Raw genomic sequence first — 19,191 nt, forward strand, 5'->3', positions numbered from 1 at the left:
GGCAGGAAGGGACAAGAGAGATGCCAGAAGTGACCAAACAGAGGATTCCATCCCATCCACCTCATCCTCAGGTGGAGGGATCACCAGGCTCAAACCCCTTCCTGCTTCCCCTTCTTCTCCTCTCCCTGTTTGCTTCAGCATCCTGGGAGGATTCCATCCCTTCCTCTGCCTGTGCTCCTGATCCATCCCAGCCTGAATCTGGGTGTTCCTGCCTCCAGCTCCCAACTGCTGCTGATCCCAGGATTCCAGCCTGGACTTTCCCAGGGCTGCCCTGCAGCCTTGGTGGTGATGTGAGAGTTATTGGGGGAGAGGGGGGAGGAACGTGGGATCAATTTTCCTGTGTATTTGTATAGATTGAGTCATTTTTCCTATTTATCATTACTGTTCCATTCAAGCTGTGTAGTTCAGCTCCCAACCCATCAGTCTCTCTCCCTTATTCTCTCTCCTTCCTTTATCAGGGAGGGGAGGGGGATTAACAGGGAACATCTGTCACTTGGTGTCATTGCTGGGCCAGTGTTAAACCCTGACACTGAGAGACAGCAGTGAAAGTCACACCACAGAAGCAGCTCCAGCATCCCTCAGGGTGCATCTTCTCAGCACCTGAGACTGATTCTCACTCTGAGCTCCACCTTATTGCTACAGCTCAACATTTAGTTTCAACCCAGCTCTTTTTTTTTTCTTTTTTCATCCAATAATCATGTGGACAGCTTTTCCTCCTCCAAACTTGTCTATGCCTTGGTATTTTCTCAAGATGACTGCAATGAACAACCTCAGCAGCAGCTCCAAGAAGAAGCAGCCACGTCCCATTAGTTCACACATGCTGCCTGGAGTTTTCTTTTTCTTCTTAAAAGAATCTATGAATTGCCACTTCTAAATGCCAGTTCTGTCTTTCTGCGTGTGCATTTGGGTAATGCTCTTGGTCCTCACTATGCTGATGTTTTTTAACACCTGAAATGCAAAGCTTTCATTAAGCACAGACAACTTAATTCTCCCCATAAAACCAGAGAATTTTGCATCAACATTGGGCCCCCCAGAACATCATCTTTTTGCCTATATTTTTTAAGGACTGAATTCAATAAAAGCAGAGGCCAATTCAAAACTACCTCATGTAAACTATTTCCATTAGCCAGAAGCAAAACTCTTCCTATTTCACTCCCACCTGGAAATACATCTCTGCCAGCTGTTATGAAAACATAGTCAGTCTTATCTCTATGTAAAATATTCTCAACATGAAACATTACAGTGATGTTGTTCTTTGATGGACAAAAATTAAAGTGAAATCAAAGATGTGCATTTTCCTCATGTTCCTGAATCAAAACCTTCCTTCTGAAGTTATTTTATAAATACTCACACGTAACTGGCCTTCCAGTGCAGCAGGATGGCACCAAATATCTGAACAGTGCTTTTAAATAGATTTCAAATTACTTAAGCATTTATTAGAGCCTTTAAGAATGATTTTGCAAGAAACCTTAATTTTATCCATCAGCAGTTAAACAATTTGAGACCCCGAATCTAGAAGTTCTCATTTTGAACCTCTCAGGTAGATTTGATAATAATTCTAAGCTTAACCAGTGAACGACTGTTTATATAGACCCACACTCAAACATGAGATAAAAAGAGCAATGAACAGACCAAGAACAAGGACATTGAAAACAATTGCTCTGTGCTTTATTTCTCTGTGAACTCAGCTGCCTTTGAAGCATGAATTGCTACCACTTGCCAGCCACAAAGTACAGAATTCTGTCTGCATGTGAGACGAATGCACTTCTAGGAGCACTCCTTGGGATACAGCATGACTTGGAAATGGACCAATTACTCTAGCTTCAGTATTTACTCTTTGTCTGTACTACATAACAATATAAATGTTACTTAGGAGCCAACATCATAGTCCAGGCAATCTCCTGCTCCTTGATGAGAAGGGACTGAGCACAGCAGCAAAGCTCTAAAACCATTTAGGCAAAGATGAGCCAGATGTTTGTAGTGACACTGCCAGCACCTGTTATCTCCACACAGTGTCATCCCAGACACTTGCCCAGGTGCCAGCTGTGGCTCTCTCAGTTCACAGCCAGGTTCCTGTCCTGCTCTCAGGTGCAGACATGCCACTTCCAGCAGGAATTTGGTCTGGGAAGGCATTCAGTACTCCAGCAGACACCTCACCTTCTCCAAGCCACATCCTGCCCAGCCCAGGGCACCCAGCTTGTCCCTAGCACACTAAGGAAATAGTGAGCTGGTTATTTGGTTTAACAAACCTCAGGATTTTGAGGCGAAGCAGGATTCCAATTGAATTAAGAAACCTCCACAGATGATTACTGACCCTCAGAAGAGAACCATGTTTCTCTAATCCTCCAAAGATACTTTTTGTAATTCAGATGAAGTGGAGAACAAGTTTTTATTAAGGAATCTTGGTTACAGACAAGCTTAGTGAGAGGATACAGTGTAATGTAAAAATAAAGGCCTGATTGTTACCTTTTTTTTTTTTTTAAACTGTTAAGCAGTAATAATAAAGCTTCATCATGTGTAGGCAACAATAATGCATGTTCCTCAGGACCACTGGGCATACATACTATTGGGCAGCACTTTATAACCTACTTCTTCACTGCAATTTTTACCTACATGAAGTAGGTGCAGCTAACCCAAATGAACACTTACCCCAAGCTTTTGCATGCTTACCCAGGCTGAGAAAGGAGGCACCTCAAGCTTCTAGCTGCAAGAGCTGTGATTCTGGTAGTATCTAAATGAAGTGGCTCCAAGCTATTTCACTTTATCCAGAGCAATAACAGCAACTGAAACATGGACAAACCTGAAAGAAGTGTTAAGCCTGAAAGGTTACTTTAAAGGTAAAATACAGCCTTAGAAAATGTCATATTCCTCAGCAAATAGAGCAGTAACAACAATCTTCTTCATGGGAGTTTTGAAAGCAGAGAATGAAAATAATTCAGATGGTGTACCTGGACAGGGGGTAGAGCTGGGGCAGTGGCACAGGCAGTGCTCCTACAGAGACACCTTTTTCCCCTGCAAACACAGCATCAGCAAAGATGGAAATGTGTCTCACTTGGTAGGCACAGGTGGTAATCTGTGCATCAGGGGGATGAGAATAAGCATTTATTCCTCTTAAAACAAAACACAAAAATCTCAAGGGAAACTCAGCTAACACCACCAAACCAACACATTAAGATGTAACTAGAACTGCAAACAGCTGACCTTGCAAAAAAGGGTTCTGCTACAGAGGTATTCAAACATGATGAGGCTTTTCTACCTACATTAACACTGCTTTCTGTTCTTGTCAGGGGATTGCCACAGTTGGAAAAGACTTCTGAGATAACCAAGTACAACATGGAAAAGCCATGGAAAAGCATGATGCTAGAGGATATCTAGCATCAGTGAAAAAAATGTTTAAGTGTGCTGAATGTGTCAGGGGCCAAGGTTATGTACACTTTGCAGCTACTGAGGTTGCATTCACTAGAATGAAATCAACCACTATTAATACAGATGCCCTCACTCCGTGCAGATGATGCCAAGACACAGTTCAGCAGTGCTCAACATATTATTTGGAAGATGTATTTTCAAGAAATGTTTACTTAAGTTTTAGGGCAGCTCATGAATTGTTCATCTTGTAATTCTTCCTCCAAAGTTAAGGAATTCCCTTAGGTTTTCCTAACTGTATCAGTCACCATTACACATGAGCAAAAAATCCAAGTTAATTTAGCACGGATTGTTGGTTGGTTGGGTTTTATAAATGAGTTGTTCAGAAGATGAGTGGAAGTTATTCTGGCAGGTGAAACAGGAAATAAATGAGGGGAGGGGAACAAACAGGACATGCAGCAATGCAATCAATGAATCCAGCTGAAACATTCCAGCTGAAACATTCCAGCTCTCTATTTGCCAAGCCAAGGGTTCAACACAACATCACCATGCTACAGGGAGTATTTTGAGGTAAGCATTCTGAAACACTTTGAACCTTCAATCACATGGTGTGACCTCTCTAACTCCTGCTAACTCTGTGACCCCAAGGAAAGAAGGGTCAGTGGAATTATGAGACACAACTGCAGACACCAGTACCAGAAGGGCAGGGCTATGGGGAGAAAAAGGAAAGAGGAAAAGCTCAGAAGAAAATCTCCTGCCAAATCAGAAGAAAATCTCCTGCCAAACAAAAAAAGATGCAAAGCTTTTGCAGGGCAATATTATGCTCACCCATCAGCCACAGTAATGCAGTAACTTGAAAAAAAATCTCTTAAAACTGTTTTTTAAAAAAAAACAAACCAGTCTCAGTTAAAGAAAAAACAACCAAATACCCACCCATACTCTATATTTTCATGTTTGTTTAAAGGCCATATCGCCAGGATATGTGCATGTCAGGAGGCACAGAACTGTGTGGAGGCACTGTAGTCTGTAAGATTCAGTTCCTACATATGCACAGATACACAGAGGGTGTCTTTAGGAAACTATGGCAACTGCTAGTCCACCAAGTTCTGATTCCCCCTTTGTCCTTAATTTTTTTTATTTCCAGTCTTGCCCAACTTAGACAAGCAAAAGCATAAACAAGACATATCATTGAGATAGGGACCTGCAACAAATGAGCTGGAAAAGCAGAGAGCCCAAACTCCAACCTAGGAATACCCTGAAGGAAACACACTGCTCAGTAGGGCTGTACAAGAGTGATGAGTTGGATACAGGCAAAATGAGCCTGGGACAGAATCTTCCCCAGGAAACCAGTGTTAGCATCCCCATAGTGCCACGGAATCACTGACTGGGTCACCTTGCATCTGGGGGCCTCACATCTTTTTGTCCATCTTTTTCATGTCTCCATTTTTTAAGATACTTGAGGCTTGATCTTCCGAACTGCTGAGCAACCCCAGCTCCCTCTCATTTCCTTACTGGAGTACTGCACTGGCCAAGCATTTGGAAATTACTCATAACTATTTAAAAACAGCAAGTGCCAAACTATCTGTACCTCTTCTTCTATCCAACACAAACCCTCAAAAGCCTCTTAGGTCCTCTGTGGGGATTATTTATGCTTATCAAGTCCTGTGGCATCCTCAGATGGAGAGCCTGGTAGATCTGCAAAGCATTTCCTCTCTTCATGTTTCTATGTAGCTGCAGGGAGGAGAGCTTCCTCATGTAATGTAATGTAATGTAATGTGTATTGACATGCAGACCAAAAATGCTAGACTGATGCTAAAAAAAGTAGAATTTTTCACTTAACACAAATCTCAACTATGTTTTCTGCATAATTCTTTCAAATGGAATTTGCAGAAAACTCATGCTGTAACAATGGGAGTTCTCTTTCAATTCTGTATCCTCTTGATTAATCATAGAATCATAGAATCATAGAATTGGCTGGTTGGAAGGGACCTCAGAGATCATCGATTCCAACCCTTGAACCACCGTTGCGGTTGCTAGACTATGGCACTGAGTGCCACATCCAGGCTCTTTTGAAATAGCTCCAGGGATGGAGAATCCACTACTTCCCTGGGCAGCCCATTCCAATGCCGGATCACTCTCTCCGTAAAGAAATTCTTTCTAATATCCAACCTAAATTTCCCCTGGCACAACTTGAGACCCTGCCCTCTTGTCTTGTTGAAAGTCGTCTGGCAAAAGAGCCCAACCCCCCCCCTGGCTCCAACCTCCTTTCAGGGAGTTGTAGAGAGTGATGAGGTCTCCTCTGAGCCTCCTCTTCTCCAGGCTGAACAGCCCCAGCTCTCTCAGCCTCTCCTCATAGGGTCTGTGCTTGAGTCCCTTCACCAGCCTGGTTGCCCTCCTCTGCACCTGCTCCAGGACCTCGATATCCTTCCTGAACTGGGGGGCCCAGAACTGGACACAGTACTCGAGGTGGGGCCTCACCAGGGCTGAGCACAGGGGCAGAATCCCTTCCTTGGACCTGCTGGTGACGCTGTTCCGGATACAGGCCAGGATGCCATTGGCCTTCTTGGCCACCTGGGCACACTGCTGGCTCATGTTCAGCTTTCTGTCGATCCAGACTCCCAGGTCCCTTTCTGCCTGGCTGCTCTCAGCCACCCTGTCCCCAGCATGGAGCTCCCCATGGGGTTGTTGTGGCCAAAGTGCAGGACCCGGCACTTGGCCGTGTTAAACCTCATCCCATTGGAATCAGCCCAACTCTCCAGTCTGTCCAGGTCCCTCTGCAGAGCCCTCCTGCCTTCCAGTTGATCGACACTTCCCCCCAGCTTAGTGTCATCTGCGAATTTGCTGATGATGGACTCAATCCCCTCATCTAAATCATCAATGAAGATATTGAACAGAATATATTTACAAGAAAGACAACTCCAAAACAAAAGGAATCAAAATTCATTAATGAATGCAAAGGAAGAGTATGAAGGAAAGGGAGCTTCTTCCCCCCTTGTGACCCTCAGAAAATGTCTACACAGAGGATGTAAATTTCATTTCTGAAATCACACCTGTTAAATGCATACATTTATAAACACACATAGATGTTTCTTCACTCTCATGAGACCTAAATTACATGAAAGATAAACTCAGATAGATGCACTGGAATTGCACCGAAGAGTTCTCACCTCCACTTTTCAGTCACTTAGAGCCAGTTTTATTTCTAATGAAGTCTCAGACAGCAACAGACTCAGTATGGAGATCCCAGCAGACAAGTTTATGTGCACACTGGGAGAATAAAGGCAAAACCCTGCCTGACAAGTCCAGTTCTCCAGACTTAAAACCACTACTGGAAATGCAGAAGCCCTTTAGAGCAGACAAAGATACCAACTCATCTTCCAGCCCTTTTTAAATACCCCATCAGGCAGCTCCCAGCAGTTCCCCACAGCTTACACCTTTTCTCCCCCTACTTCTTGACATGAACCACACTAACATGCTGGAGACTCCCTGCCCCTCCAAGGTGAGGATACTGCTATGCATTCCAGTTACCACTAGAATAGTAATTCTGATTTCATATTGCATACTACTGACCACTACTATCATGCACTGCCAGCACTGGTTCTGCTGGGTTTTGGGGTTTTTTTTTGTTTGTTTTAATCAGTGTGTTAGATTTTACCATTCAGAAATGTTATTTAGCACATTCTTTAAAGGAACTCTGCCCCAGTCCTCCAGCTGACTGCTGGCAAGGAACAGTTCTACTACCACAGTCTGCCTTGGTTTAATCCAAAGAATACTCATAGAGCAGATTCAAAATACTTTTGCAAGGTTTAACTCTAATTATCACTTGCACTTTGTTAGCAGTTACAGGCAAAGTGCTCAGACATCCTTTACAGGAGAAGACACCAACCATTGGATTTTGAGGAGCCTGCAGTGCAGTGATCTGCTTTTATTGTTCTATTGCTATAGCAATACTGTAATTATGAAACATAAATTTGGTTTCTCCCTGCCCCCAGTCTGTCCATACCATGTTCCATTCCATTCTGTTTCATCTGCAAGTCCTGCTAAATCTGTGCAGCATCCACAAAATGACACCATAACTTGCACCCTTTGGAGCAAGAATATTGTGGAATATTGGGAAGGGACCTTTTAAAAGGGCATATAATGACAGGACAAGGGGTAAGAGTTGCAAACTGGCAGAGTGTAGGGTCAGGTTAGAAACGAGGAAGAAATTCTTTCGTGTTGTCCAGGGAGGTTGAGGATGCCCCATCCCCAGAAGTGCTCAAGACCAGGTGGGATGGGGCTTGGAGCAACCAGAAGGAGGTGCCAGAAGGAGGTGCCCCTGCCCATGCCAGGGGGTTGGAACTGGATCAGCTTTTAAGGTCCTTCCCAACCGAAACCATTCCATGCTTCTATGATATGAAATAAAAGAGCATTTAGAAAAAGAGACTTCACTTCAAGGCCTGCTTTTGTTATCAACCTTCTTTTATAGCACTGCATGTCATGTGTATCAATTGACCTGATTAAGCCTGGGAATGCATCCCTGGAGAACAGCTGGCAGCAAATCCTCTAGGACAGAGGGGACTGAATCGCCACTGCTGCCCCACGTGTCACTCTCTGAGTAGCAGCATGGAAAAGGATCCTGTGCCAGGGTTATTCCATGCCACTGTCAGACCTGTGCTAGGGATTGTTTACATTCCCAGTTACAGAAGAAACTGAGACAGCACATGCTACTTAGACACAGAACTGCATCTCCCTGCATTTGCAGCACAGACCTTCCCCAAGCCAGAACATCAATGGCCTTATCTCACCCTAAGCCTTTTTTCCTGCCCCTGGAATTCTCAGGACACACTGTAGGTGTTTAATGTTTGCTGGCCACCTAGCAGGCCCTGTGTGTGGGTTGGAAAGCCAGGCTGGCCACCTGGCTGTGGTGCTTCTCCATATGGCAGTGCAGTCACTCTCACTTGAGACTCCAGAGAAGCAGCAGAGATCTTATTGAGCAGCTCCAAACACACAGTAGGGGATGGAACCAGAAGACTTTCTGCAGCTAAAGCAGACTACACAGAGCTACACTCAACATTCTTCCCAAGCCTTGCCTCTAGCTGGTAGCACTAAGGAATTTTACTAAGGAAACGACAGGCACTGGTGGCCTTGGAGGCACTTGACTGCATTTATCTGAGAGGAACTAATTTCCTACAGCTTCACTAAAAAAATTCTCTAAACAGCAACAGTCAAGAAACAAACTGAACAGCTCAGCAACTGGGGGGGCATTAAAATAATTGCCAGACTCCTTTCCTAGTATCAGTTAGGAACGAGAAAGCTTCTTTCCCCTGCTTGCAGTGCAGATAAACCCTAGATGGGCACATCAGTGATTAAAAACTAGAATGCTAGATCCAGGGGCAGGCTAAGCCAGACCAAATCCAGGTTGCATGAACACGCTTCCCAAACCTCTGCTTCAAAAAGGAATTAAATGAAGGATGGGAAAAGAGAACCTGAACCTGAGCAGCTGGCTCAGGGACCTGTCTTTCCCTCTCAGTACACAGCAATGCAAACCCACCCAGCTCCCAGCTGCTGCACAGCACCTCACTTGGACATTTTCTAGAGGCAGCAGTACTCTGCACTGGCACTTACACACAGAAATGCCAGCTCTGACACTGCGTGCTGTAAAACCAAACTGAAATAAATGCTGATCCAAAAGGAAAGCACAGATTTAACCAGACAGAGATCTAAGCACTGTTTCCAAAGCCATTAAGAGACTATTTCTTGCTGTCTGACTTACGAAGTGTATTAAGGGTCTGTGTCATTTTGCTTTAGCTGTGAGTCTGCAAGGGGAACAACGAGCACACACTGAGTATCTTCATTATTTCTCATGACTAAAAGACTACATTTCCAAATTATATACTTTTTCCAGGTTTGATTTTGCTTCTCAAGGTCAGTGCAATATCAGAAAGCAGTGAGGGCTTTTTTTCCCCTTTTTTTTGAAAAAAAAGAAAAAAGAAAAAAAGGAACAACCAGCTTACCTGTGGCAGAGTGAAGACTCTCCAAGCTCCAGTACCTGGACAGGACACCTCTCATCCCAGCACCACCACACACCACCCCACTGCTGTCTGAATCCGAGCCTGGTGAGAGCCCTGAGCTCCCACTGCTGCTGCAGTTCTCCCCACTGTGTGCCCCACTGGACTCACTGGGGCACTGCTGGGTCCTCATGCAGGCAGGTAAGAGGGAGAGCCAGGGGCTCTGCTCTGCTGGGGGAGGAAATGGGTAGAGTGGTGGGGAGCTGCTGCCAGGGCAGTGGTACCTGGCAGTGCTGCCTGAGGACTGAGCTGGATTCCTCTCCTCCTCTCTGCTTGCTTGCCTCGATGCATCCCTGACATCATAGGGGTCCACTAAGGAGGCTCCCTCGGTGGCAGCTCCACTGCTCTCAGCTGCAGCTTCTTGCAGCTGAATTTCCTTAAAGCTGATTTCAAGGCATTAAAAAGCCAGGGTGGGACAGAGAGCTTCCCTCCTAATTCAGCAGAACTGTGGGATTAAAATATAAATGGGTGGGAATAGAAGCATTTCATGTGTTTTAAAAACGCCCGAGTGAGAGAGCCCTTGTGTTAGCTGCTTCCCCTGAGAACTCGGAAAGGACTCCACAGATACACTAATCATGCTCAGAACTGGCTGTGGCTGCTGCTATTAAAAAACTATTTTTGTAAGTACTCAGAAGAAGAATTCAACACGAAATCAAAGCCAGAAAAGCACAGGCTGAGAGCTGGGAAAGTTGAATCTGGGAGCTTTGAAAAATCATTTAGCATCCACTCCCAGACTGTAGACCTGGGGTGGTCACTATTTCAGTGTGGGATCTTTGTGAGAGACCTCAGCCCCAAGGGAAACAGCATCACTAACTACTTTTTAACTAGAAAATTTATATTCTCATTACCTAACCTGTGTTCAAGGTGTCCCCTATTCTGAAAGAATACTGGCTTCCCCAGAATGCAGAAATTCCTGTAGAGTTTAACACCAGCCTGGAGATGCCACTGAAGTTTTATGATAAAGGACATTTCCAGACTGCTACTCCAGTAAAACACCTGCCTTATCCTGGCAGATTTGTCAAACCACCAAAATAATTTCAGAAAATTTCAAAATAATGGCTTCTACCATGTGGAGCAGAAAACATTAACACTTATGTTACCAGGATAAGTGTAGGAACAGAAATAGATTGCTGGGGGTGAGACCATCCAGATCAGCAGGGGACTAGATGGAGTATCTTCTGATTTGGGTATTTAAATCAAAAATTATGGTTTAATGCCTCACAATAGAGAAATGAAAATATGTTCTCTGTTTGACTGCAGTAGAACCACTCTTCTGCATTGAGCTGATCCTGCCAGGGCCTCCTAGAACTGCCTGCAGTGAAGTAAAAACTGAGAGAAACACTTCTGGACCATAATAGTGAGGGGATAGGCAAGCTAAGTATTAACAACAAATATAAATGCAGCTGTGGACCCCCATTCTGTGGATGGGGAGAGCAGAGTGTTGAGGACAGGACAGAGCAGTTTTTCAGACATGAAAGGTGCTTAGAAGAGGCTACATTTCAGTACTCATTATCCTACCCCTGCTCCTTGAAATCCATGCTTGGTACACGAGAAGTTAAATCCAGGTACCTCTCCTTGACTCAAATGCTAAACCTGACATTATTCACAGAGGCTCTGTGGCAAATTCCTTAGCCTGGGAGATATTTGCCCCCAACCTGCTTAAATCTCTCCCACTATTCCCCTGCTAGCTCTACAACTCTTTGGAACGAATGCTCTTGGCAAATACCAATATATGTTTAATCAGTGCCAGAGACAAGAGTGCTGTAATCCTAGGTGAAAGTGCTACAGAGTTATGTACAGTGTATGTACGTCCTGCACAGGCATTTGCTAATAGGATGGAAAGAGAGGAAGAACACTAGAAAGGCAGGTTGTGGAAAGCACAATATTATATCAGAGTTCTAAACTGCACCACCGCTAACCACCTTTTTTGGTTGTTTGTTTGTTTTTTTTTTTAAATCTATGTAAGAAAATTTCTTCTCTAGTGACTCCAGAGAGAAAAATTAACTTAAGTTGCTGTTACAACAGTGTACTCCAACTAGAGATGCAGGATCTGACTGCACAGCTAACCTGAGTCCTGGACAGCCTGATCCTAAATATCTGCTACATTTTTTTGTCTCTCTTGGATTCTTCTGTAGTCCTGCACCTTTGAACAGTGAGTGCCAGAACCATTCAGGTTTTGCTAGAATATTCTTTTTCACTCATTGCCCCATGGGAAAGTTTCACTTCAGTAAGTAATATTCAGACAATCTCACTTCACCTGCTGACACAATTTTTCAGGAATTCAGTCATGCCCTGACCCAGCTTTTAAGGTTGGATGAAAATCTTTGAATGACTACATGTTATCAGAGATCTCACAAAGTGCAAATATTTGTGGCTGAGGACTGATTAGTGGGTCTAATCTTTCTGTGATTCAGAGACAAAGTGAAAAATACAGCTGGAAAACATGTTTGCTTTTTAGCCACTTAAATTCAATGGCACCTCCACAGGTTAATGACGATGGATGTAATGGACATTTCATGCTGCAGCTACAATGACAGACTTCTGAAGACTTGCATACCACTCTTTTCCTGTGTCTTTTCAAGAATTAAAATGGCAAAAAAAAGGAATAAATATCTCAGCTTGTTAGTTTGCTGAGCTACAGGATTGTTATATGTTTCTAAGACATGATGAAGTCCTGTTATAAAGCTATTGTTTCCCCCCTGAATAGATTTCTCCAGTGGCTGTCAGACAACTTCACATTAACTTTGCCAAGTGTGAGTTTCACAGCCCTTCTATAGCTGGGAAAAGAAGATGAAAGTTGGCCACATGATGCTGAGTAAATAAACAGTTCCTCTGCCTCTGAGAAATATTTTCCACAACACCAGTGAGGCCAGAGGATAGATAGCTCAGTATTTCAAAATGGTCACTTTTTTGCAGACTATCCACAAAAGATCCAGACTTTGAGAACTTGGCTTGCCCATGCTAAGTGCTCATGCAAGACTTCCAAGGCCTCCCGTATGTTCATCATGGATCAAGCAGGATGAATTCCTGGCTCTTTGGATGACACAACCAACACCAGCACTGTGCTGGAATTCTTGTACCTATCTCATAGCAGGAAATGTTAATGTAAAGATGTAATGTAAAAATGTTAGGAAATGTAAAGATCTTAGGCTGTTTGAATCTCCCAAGTCACAAGGAAAATGGCCACAAAGATTCAGCCTGCATTTAAATAAAGGTTTGAAGTAATACAGGTTTAAGATTGTTTTAGCAGAGATACAAACATAATCTTGTAATACCCTAGTTACAAGTTTCTCCCTCATAGAGGGAGGAACCCTGAAGGTTTACAGTCATACAAGTGACCCTCTCCAAAAGTTTCATGGATTCTGAGAAGTAGACACGAGAACAGTATCACAGAATCATAGAATTGGCTGGGTTGGAAGGGACCTCAGAGATCATTGAGTCCAACCCTTGAACCACCATTGCAGTTGCTAGACTATGGCACTGAGTGCCACATCCAGTCTCTTTTTAAATATCTCCAGGGACGGAGAATCCACTACTTCCCTGGGCAGCCCATTCCAATGCCTGATCACTCTCTCCGTAAAGAAATTCTTTCTAATATCCAACCTAAACTTCCCCTGGCACATCTTAAGACCCTGCCCTCTTGTCTTGTTGAAAGTTGTCTGGCAAAAGAGCCCAACCCCCCCCTGGCTACACCCTCCTTTCAGGGAGTTGTAGAGAGCGATGAGGTCTCCTCTGAGCCTCCTCTTCTTTAGGCTGAACAGCCCCAGTTCTCTCAGCCTCTCCTCATAGGGTCTGTGCTCGAGTCCCTTCACCAGCCTGGTTGCCCTCCTCTGCACCTGCTCCAGGACCTCGATATCCTTCCTGAACTGGGGGGCCCAGAACTGGACACAGTACTCGAGGTGTGGCCTCACCAGGGCTGAGTACAGAGGCAGAATCACCTCCTTGGACCTGCTGGTGACGCTGTTCCGGATACAGGCCAGGATGCCATTGGCTTTCTTGGCCACCTGGGCACACTGCTGGCTCATGTTCAGCTTTCTGTCGATCCAGACTCCCAGGTCCCTTTCTGCCTGGCTGCTCTCAGCCACTCTGTCCCCAGCATGGAGCTCCCCATGGGGTTGTTGTGGCCAAAGTGCAGGACCCGGCACTTGGCCGTGTTAAACCTCATCCCCTTGGAATCAGCCCAACTCTCCAGTCTGTCCAGGTCCCTCTGCAGAGCCCTCCTGCCTTCCAGCTGATCCACACTCCCCCCCCAGCTTAGTGTCATCTGCGAATTTGCTGATGATGGACTCAATCCCCTCATCTAAATCATCAATGAAGATATTGAACAGAACCGGGCCCAACACTGATCCCTGGGGGACACCACTAGTGACCGGCTGCCAACTGGATGCAGCCCCATTCAGCACCACTCTCTGGGCCCGGCCCTCCAGCCAGTTCCTAACCCAGCACAGAGTGCCCCTGTCCAAGCCGCGGGCTGATAGTTTTTTCAGGAGGATGCTGTGGGAGACGGTGTCAAAGGCCTTGCTGAAGTCAAGGTAGACCACATCCACAGCCTTCCCCTCATCCACCAGTCGGGTCACCTGATTATAAAAGGAGATCAGGTTGGTCAGGCAGGACCTGCCCTTCCTAAACCCGTGCTGGCTGGGTCTGATCCCTTGCCCATCCTAAAGACTCTAAAAGTAAAGACTCTAAAGACAATTACCTGTGTCTGTCTCACTGTGTCACCTCATGGTTGCCTCTGGGTGAAAAATCCCAATGGAAAAGCTCAGAGATGGCAGCATCTCCCCAGAAAGTTCACTCTGCTCTAGACCTGTGAGCTAGTAGCTCCTGCACCCAGAACTGCTCCTCTCATCTCATCTCATCTCACCTCCTAGCTTCAGCCCACTCACCATTCTCACAGTGGCATCCACTGTCCAACAAGCAGCTTCCCACCAACATCTTCAATTTTAGGCAGTATCTCAAACAAACAGGTAGCAGACTCAGGAGAGAGACTGGGAGGGAGGTGAGAAGTAAGACAGCCTGCAGACCAATCTGCTATTTCACTGCTTTAATTCAAAGCCTTGTTACCCTACTGCTGCTCCCCTCAGTACATTCGGGGCCCTTCATTCTCACCCATTTTTCCTGGGGGAATTCCTGTGTTAAATGGTGTCTCGAGATCATCAGAGGCTGCCAAAAGCAGAAATGCATTCCCACATCTTCACTAAGAAGTGGTTTGTTTCCTATGTTGGTCTTCCACTCCAGCTCAGCCTATTCAAACACTGCAGTAAACCAGGAGCTGTGGAGCAGACACTGCACAGCACATAGACATGGGCACAGTCAGACAAGAAAAGGGGAAAGACACCTGATATCCACCTGCCAAAGTCTGCAGGGCAGCTAAGAAGATCGTTCTAAAGCATTCACTCCTGATGTCTGAAGAGGACAGTTTACTTTCCTAACCTTGTGTGTGGGTGCATGTTGGTGGAAGTGTTCAACCTCTACACTTTTCTGAAGAAGGCTCAAGATTCACTGACCCTTTGCTGAGTTTAGTCCCACCCCAGCTGCTCTGTATTTCACAGATGTTAGGGCCATCTACTGGTACCTCACAGGTTTCTCCAGTGGCTGCTCTGGACAGAAAATGAGACAGGAAGGCAGTCTGCAAAACTTGATCAGTGACCAAGAGCACCACAGTGTGCCTGATCCCAACTGCTGCAATATCCAAATGGCAGGGCTGAGCCTGTCTCATTTCTCCCAGCATGGTACAAAAACAGAGAGAGCAGTGACCCAGTGCTCTAGTGCCAGGGACTGCTCAGAAGAAGCTAAAGAGCACAGCAGGGACAGCATTAAAATTAAATTCTTCTGCCAGCACTGGTGATATGTTCCAGCTGGGCACTGTCAGCCTCACCTAAACCAGGGAGTTTGTGCTAAACTCTTGTCCTCAGGCAATGGGTAAGCACATGGCAGAAGTCTCATAGCTATGCATTGCACCTTCTGATGTCTTTTTGTGGCCTTTTTGTACCTGAGGAGCCAAAGAGGGCTTTGAGACACCCCAGCCCCCAAAATCACTGCAGCATTCCCAGCCAGCTGAAAACCTTGAGAGTGAAAATTGTATCTGTATTTAAGCTGTGGAAGCATACAGTACCACTGCACATTGCACAGTACTTTCATATCCAGTGTCTTTTATGACTAAAGCACATGCTAGGATCATTAATACAAGCAGTTGCAACTTCAGCATTAGAATCCTTAAAAATTTGATTAAACAGATTATTTATATATTTATTTTAAATGACATCCAGCTATGTCAAAAGCAACATGTATCACAACAAAGCTGTGGCAGAGGGCATTCTACTTCACTACTGGGAGACATTCCCAATCCTAAAACTCATCCAATAACTTCAGGAGTACTGCTTCAGTAATCTACAGTATTCTTTCCAGCCAGGTCCTACCCCAGGAAGGACACATGCACACACTCATCACTCCCCAGATGCTTGACATGAAGCTCCCAGCAGCAGCTCCCAGGGAGAGCTGTGACAGAACCATTACAGAGCTGCTTCTCTTCAGCTGTTTTCTCCCCCAGTGGTGTGTGTTTGGAGCTGGAAACAGGATTCTGCTCCATTTCATTTCTTTTGCTACATTTATGCAGAAATTCTTGAGGTCTGAGCTTAGCTCACAGTATGACATCCTCTTGTACCTACCTCAGGAATATTGTTGGAATGCTGGATGGCTCAGGTTTCATTCCCCATGTTGGGATAGCATACAGACACCTACAGCACTACCAGTTCCTCGGTCTGCATTTACACCCCCTACTCACCCTCCAAAATTCATATGTATTTTTTAACTCGCCCAGGTCCCACTTGGGAACTACCATGAAGTTTGTATCAGCTGTGACTCAGGATCATCTTCCATGACAGGAGCTCTTAGGGATTTCTCCTCATGTCAGAGATGCAGAGACAACTTGACAGTGATGAGTCTCCACCAGGGATTTCCAAGGGGCAAAGCTGCAGCTGTTTTAATTCAGCCAGGAAGCTGGTCCTAAGTATTAGGGCAACAGCAAATGAGAGTGCCAGCAAGTGATCAAAGCCCTGAGTGCTGAGAGAACAGAGACAGCTCTCCTGACAACACTGTCATAAGCACCTTGGCTCCTCATTCCCAGATGAAGCTTCATGACTCTGTGCACCAGTTGTACAAAGTGCCAGAAAGCAAACCAGCTTTGCTTGAAAAAATATTATGAGCATTCACTGCTGATGTAATTAGTACAATGCTATTGTCCCTTAATTAGGTAATTCCAGCAGTGTTTAATCAATGGTACAAAGAGACTTTCTAAGTCAGAAATGGCAGCTTGGCACCCAATTGTGGTTGGCTTTTCCTGGCTAGATTCCTAACTGCCTAACAAGTCTACAGTCTTCTTTTCTTATCCCTCTCCAAAATGCTGTGATAGAGGTATCTGCAGTGTTTGAACAGGCACTATCAGATGGAGAATCTTAAAACCTGGCAAATATAAGACTCACTGTTCAATAATCTCTGCTACTTACATTTTAATTCTGATAAAGTGTCAGTCATTGGAAATTAATCAGACATGATACTTCATGTATATTCCTTGTGAAAACGCAACATACTTGTTCTTTAAGATGATTTAAAGTACAGGAAAATCTGTCTCTAGAGGCTCATTTACTTGCTTTAGTGCCTAATTAGCAGCTTGAGAGGAACCTCATCATACCTACTGCATCACTGATCTCCAGCAAACACAAGACAGTCTGTTTCATTTGCAGATATTTGATGCAAGAGTGTGCTACAAATGACACCATCTTCGGGGAGACACAGTTCTCATGAAACAAAATGTTTCTACACCAAGCACAGTATCATTGCTGTTGGTGATCTTCTGGTCACTAAAAAACTGAGCACTGCTTTTAGGCTGCACCGATGCAGCAACCACAAGGTGAAAAGCACACGAAAGAAGTAACTACAAAGGAGATTTTCGCTCATACCTGGATGCAGCATTCCACAGAAATAGGTTGGAATGCTTATCACAGAATTTCCACGCCCAATACACCAAGCTGAATTCTCTTGTGAGCCATGGCCAGCTCAGAGGCAGGTACCCACCTGGAGAGGAGGTGCGCCGGCTCCTGCCCACGCAGTCCAGGCCTGTCGGGGTGCTCTGGGAAAACGGGTGCAGGTTGAGGGGTAGGAGCTCAAAGGCCACAGCAGACATGATGGATGGACTGACTCCAGCCTGCAACAGGACAGAGAACACAAAGACAACAAAGATAAAACTTGGATGTTCAGGTTGTCCATCACAGAGCAGCTCAGCTCTGGTGCTTGGTGGTGCAGGAGGTGTTAGTGACATGTGGGGATGGTTGGGGCTGGAGAGCTCAGAAAAGAGGGGAAAATCCAAGGGCAGGAGAACATCAGTGGATAACCAGATCCTGGACTCATTCATCACAACACTCCTTCCTCTAAAGGGTATCCAGTGGGAGGGGGAAGCATATCACCCCAACAAATAATCCCCTCAGCTGCTGAGCTGCTGCTTGCAATTTGATGACTGGTAATTCCCATGCTGGTATTCAACACTTCAATCAAAGTTCTCCCTCTAGGGATTTATTTGGCTTGTCCCAACAACACAGGACATGGATAACATAACCTTCTTTGCTTCAGTTAAAGGTGCAACTCAGATCTCTTGCTCTCTCCTTCACCTGGCTGATTGATTTTACAAAACTTACACAACTTCATGAAAATCTGAAAACTCCATGCCATTGGGATGGCACTCAATTGATAACATTTGCTGGTTTAAGGGGGAAAACATACAGCTACATGAGACACCACTCATGACCTCTAATGCCTCAGTAAGTCAGGCTTAAAATAACAGAAAATACAAGATTTTTTGTTTGTTTCTTTAGAAATCACACAGACAAATAAAGCACTGTCATAAAGATACTCCATCCTCCCACAGACAAACTCACTATCTTATGGAGACATTTGCTAGAATTAAAAAAAAAATAATCAACAAAATCCAAAGTGTAGACAAGACTGGTTTCCTTTACTGTCTCAACACCATTGATAGGGGGAAATGAGGCCAACCTTCCTCTGCTGCTTCATCAGGGAACCACAAAACACTGGGCAATATACTACAAGAATATAGACCCATCTGACAACACAGTCACTGAAACTTGGAGAACCTAGGGCATAATGCAGATGTTCTTTTATTAATTTTCCCTCTCTTTTTTATTCCCTCCCAGACCTCTTATGTTTGGCACACCCAAACAAAGAGCAGTGGCTGTGGGCAGCTGGGAGATGAGCTGCTCAACAGCCCTTTTTCATCTCTGTCACTATTGCCTCCTCCTTTTGCTGCTGTGACATTCACTTGCAATGTATTAATTCTTCACTAAACTCAGAATTTGTGATATTTAAGTCCAGTACTTTCTGAAGATTCTTTCCTTCTCCCTACCACCACACAGACCATGTCCCATAGCTGCTGAGTAGCCTGAATGCTGAAGCCTCCTCCCTAAAAGATGGCAATTAGTCCTAACATCCTTCCAAAACTAAACTGCAAACTAAGCCCACTGAATACCCACACCCTGCCCAAGCAGCTGGGTGCTGCTGCTCTGTGCCAGCTTTATCATTTCTATTACCATTTATATTCTTCCTGGACATCCTGTCCTAGAACCCAAAAGAGAACACAGCCAATACTTTGGCACAAACCCACAACCTCCTGAGGGATGGCAGCACAAACCCAGTTGAAATTAACCTGAGCTGTGCCTGTTTACCCAGCAAAGTCACAGCAGAGGCCCAGTGAGAGCAAATGCTTCCA

At 44.9% G+C, this 19,191-nt stretch overlaps 1 protein-coding gene across 1 annotated transcript in view; it reads right to left on the reverse strand.

The window, feature by feature from the left end:
- Positions 1–9,653, reverse strand: part of ARHGEF4 (Rho guanine nucleotide exchange factor 4) — an 87,489-nt gene extending 77,836 nt beyond the window's left edge. The window contains exon 1 of the mRNA XM_008500864.2: positions 9,360–9,653. Coding sequence (XP_008499086.2) covers positions 9,360–9,546 — 187 coding nt within the window. The 5' untranslated portion in view covers positions 9,547–9,653. The remainder of the gene's footprint in view (positions 1–9,359) is intronic.
- Between the last annotated feature and the right edge of the window lie 9,538 nt (positions 9,654–19,191).

This window comes from Calypte anna, chromosome 9 (genome assembly GCF_003957555.1).
Source record: "Calypte anna isolate BGI_N300 chromosome 9, bCalAnn1_v1.p, whole genome shotgun sequence".
NCBI classification, from domain to species: domain Eukaryota; kingdom Metazoa; phylum Chordata; class Aves; order Apodiformes; family Trochilidae; genus Calypte; species Calypte anna.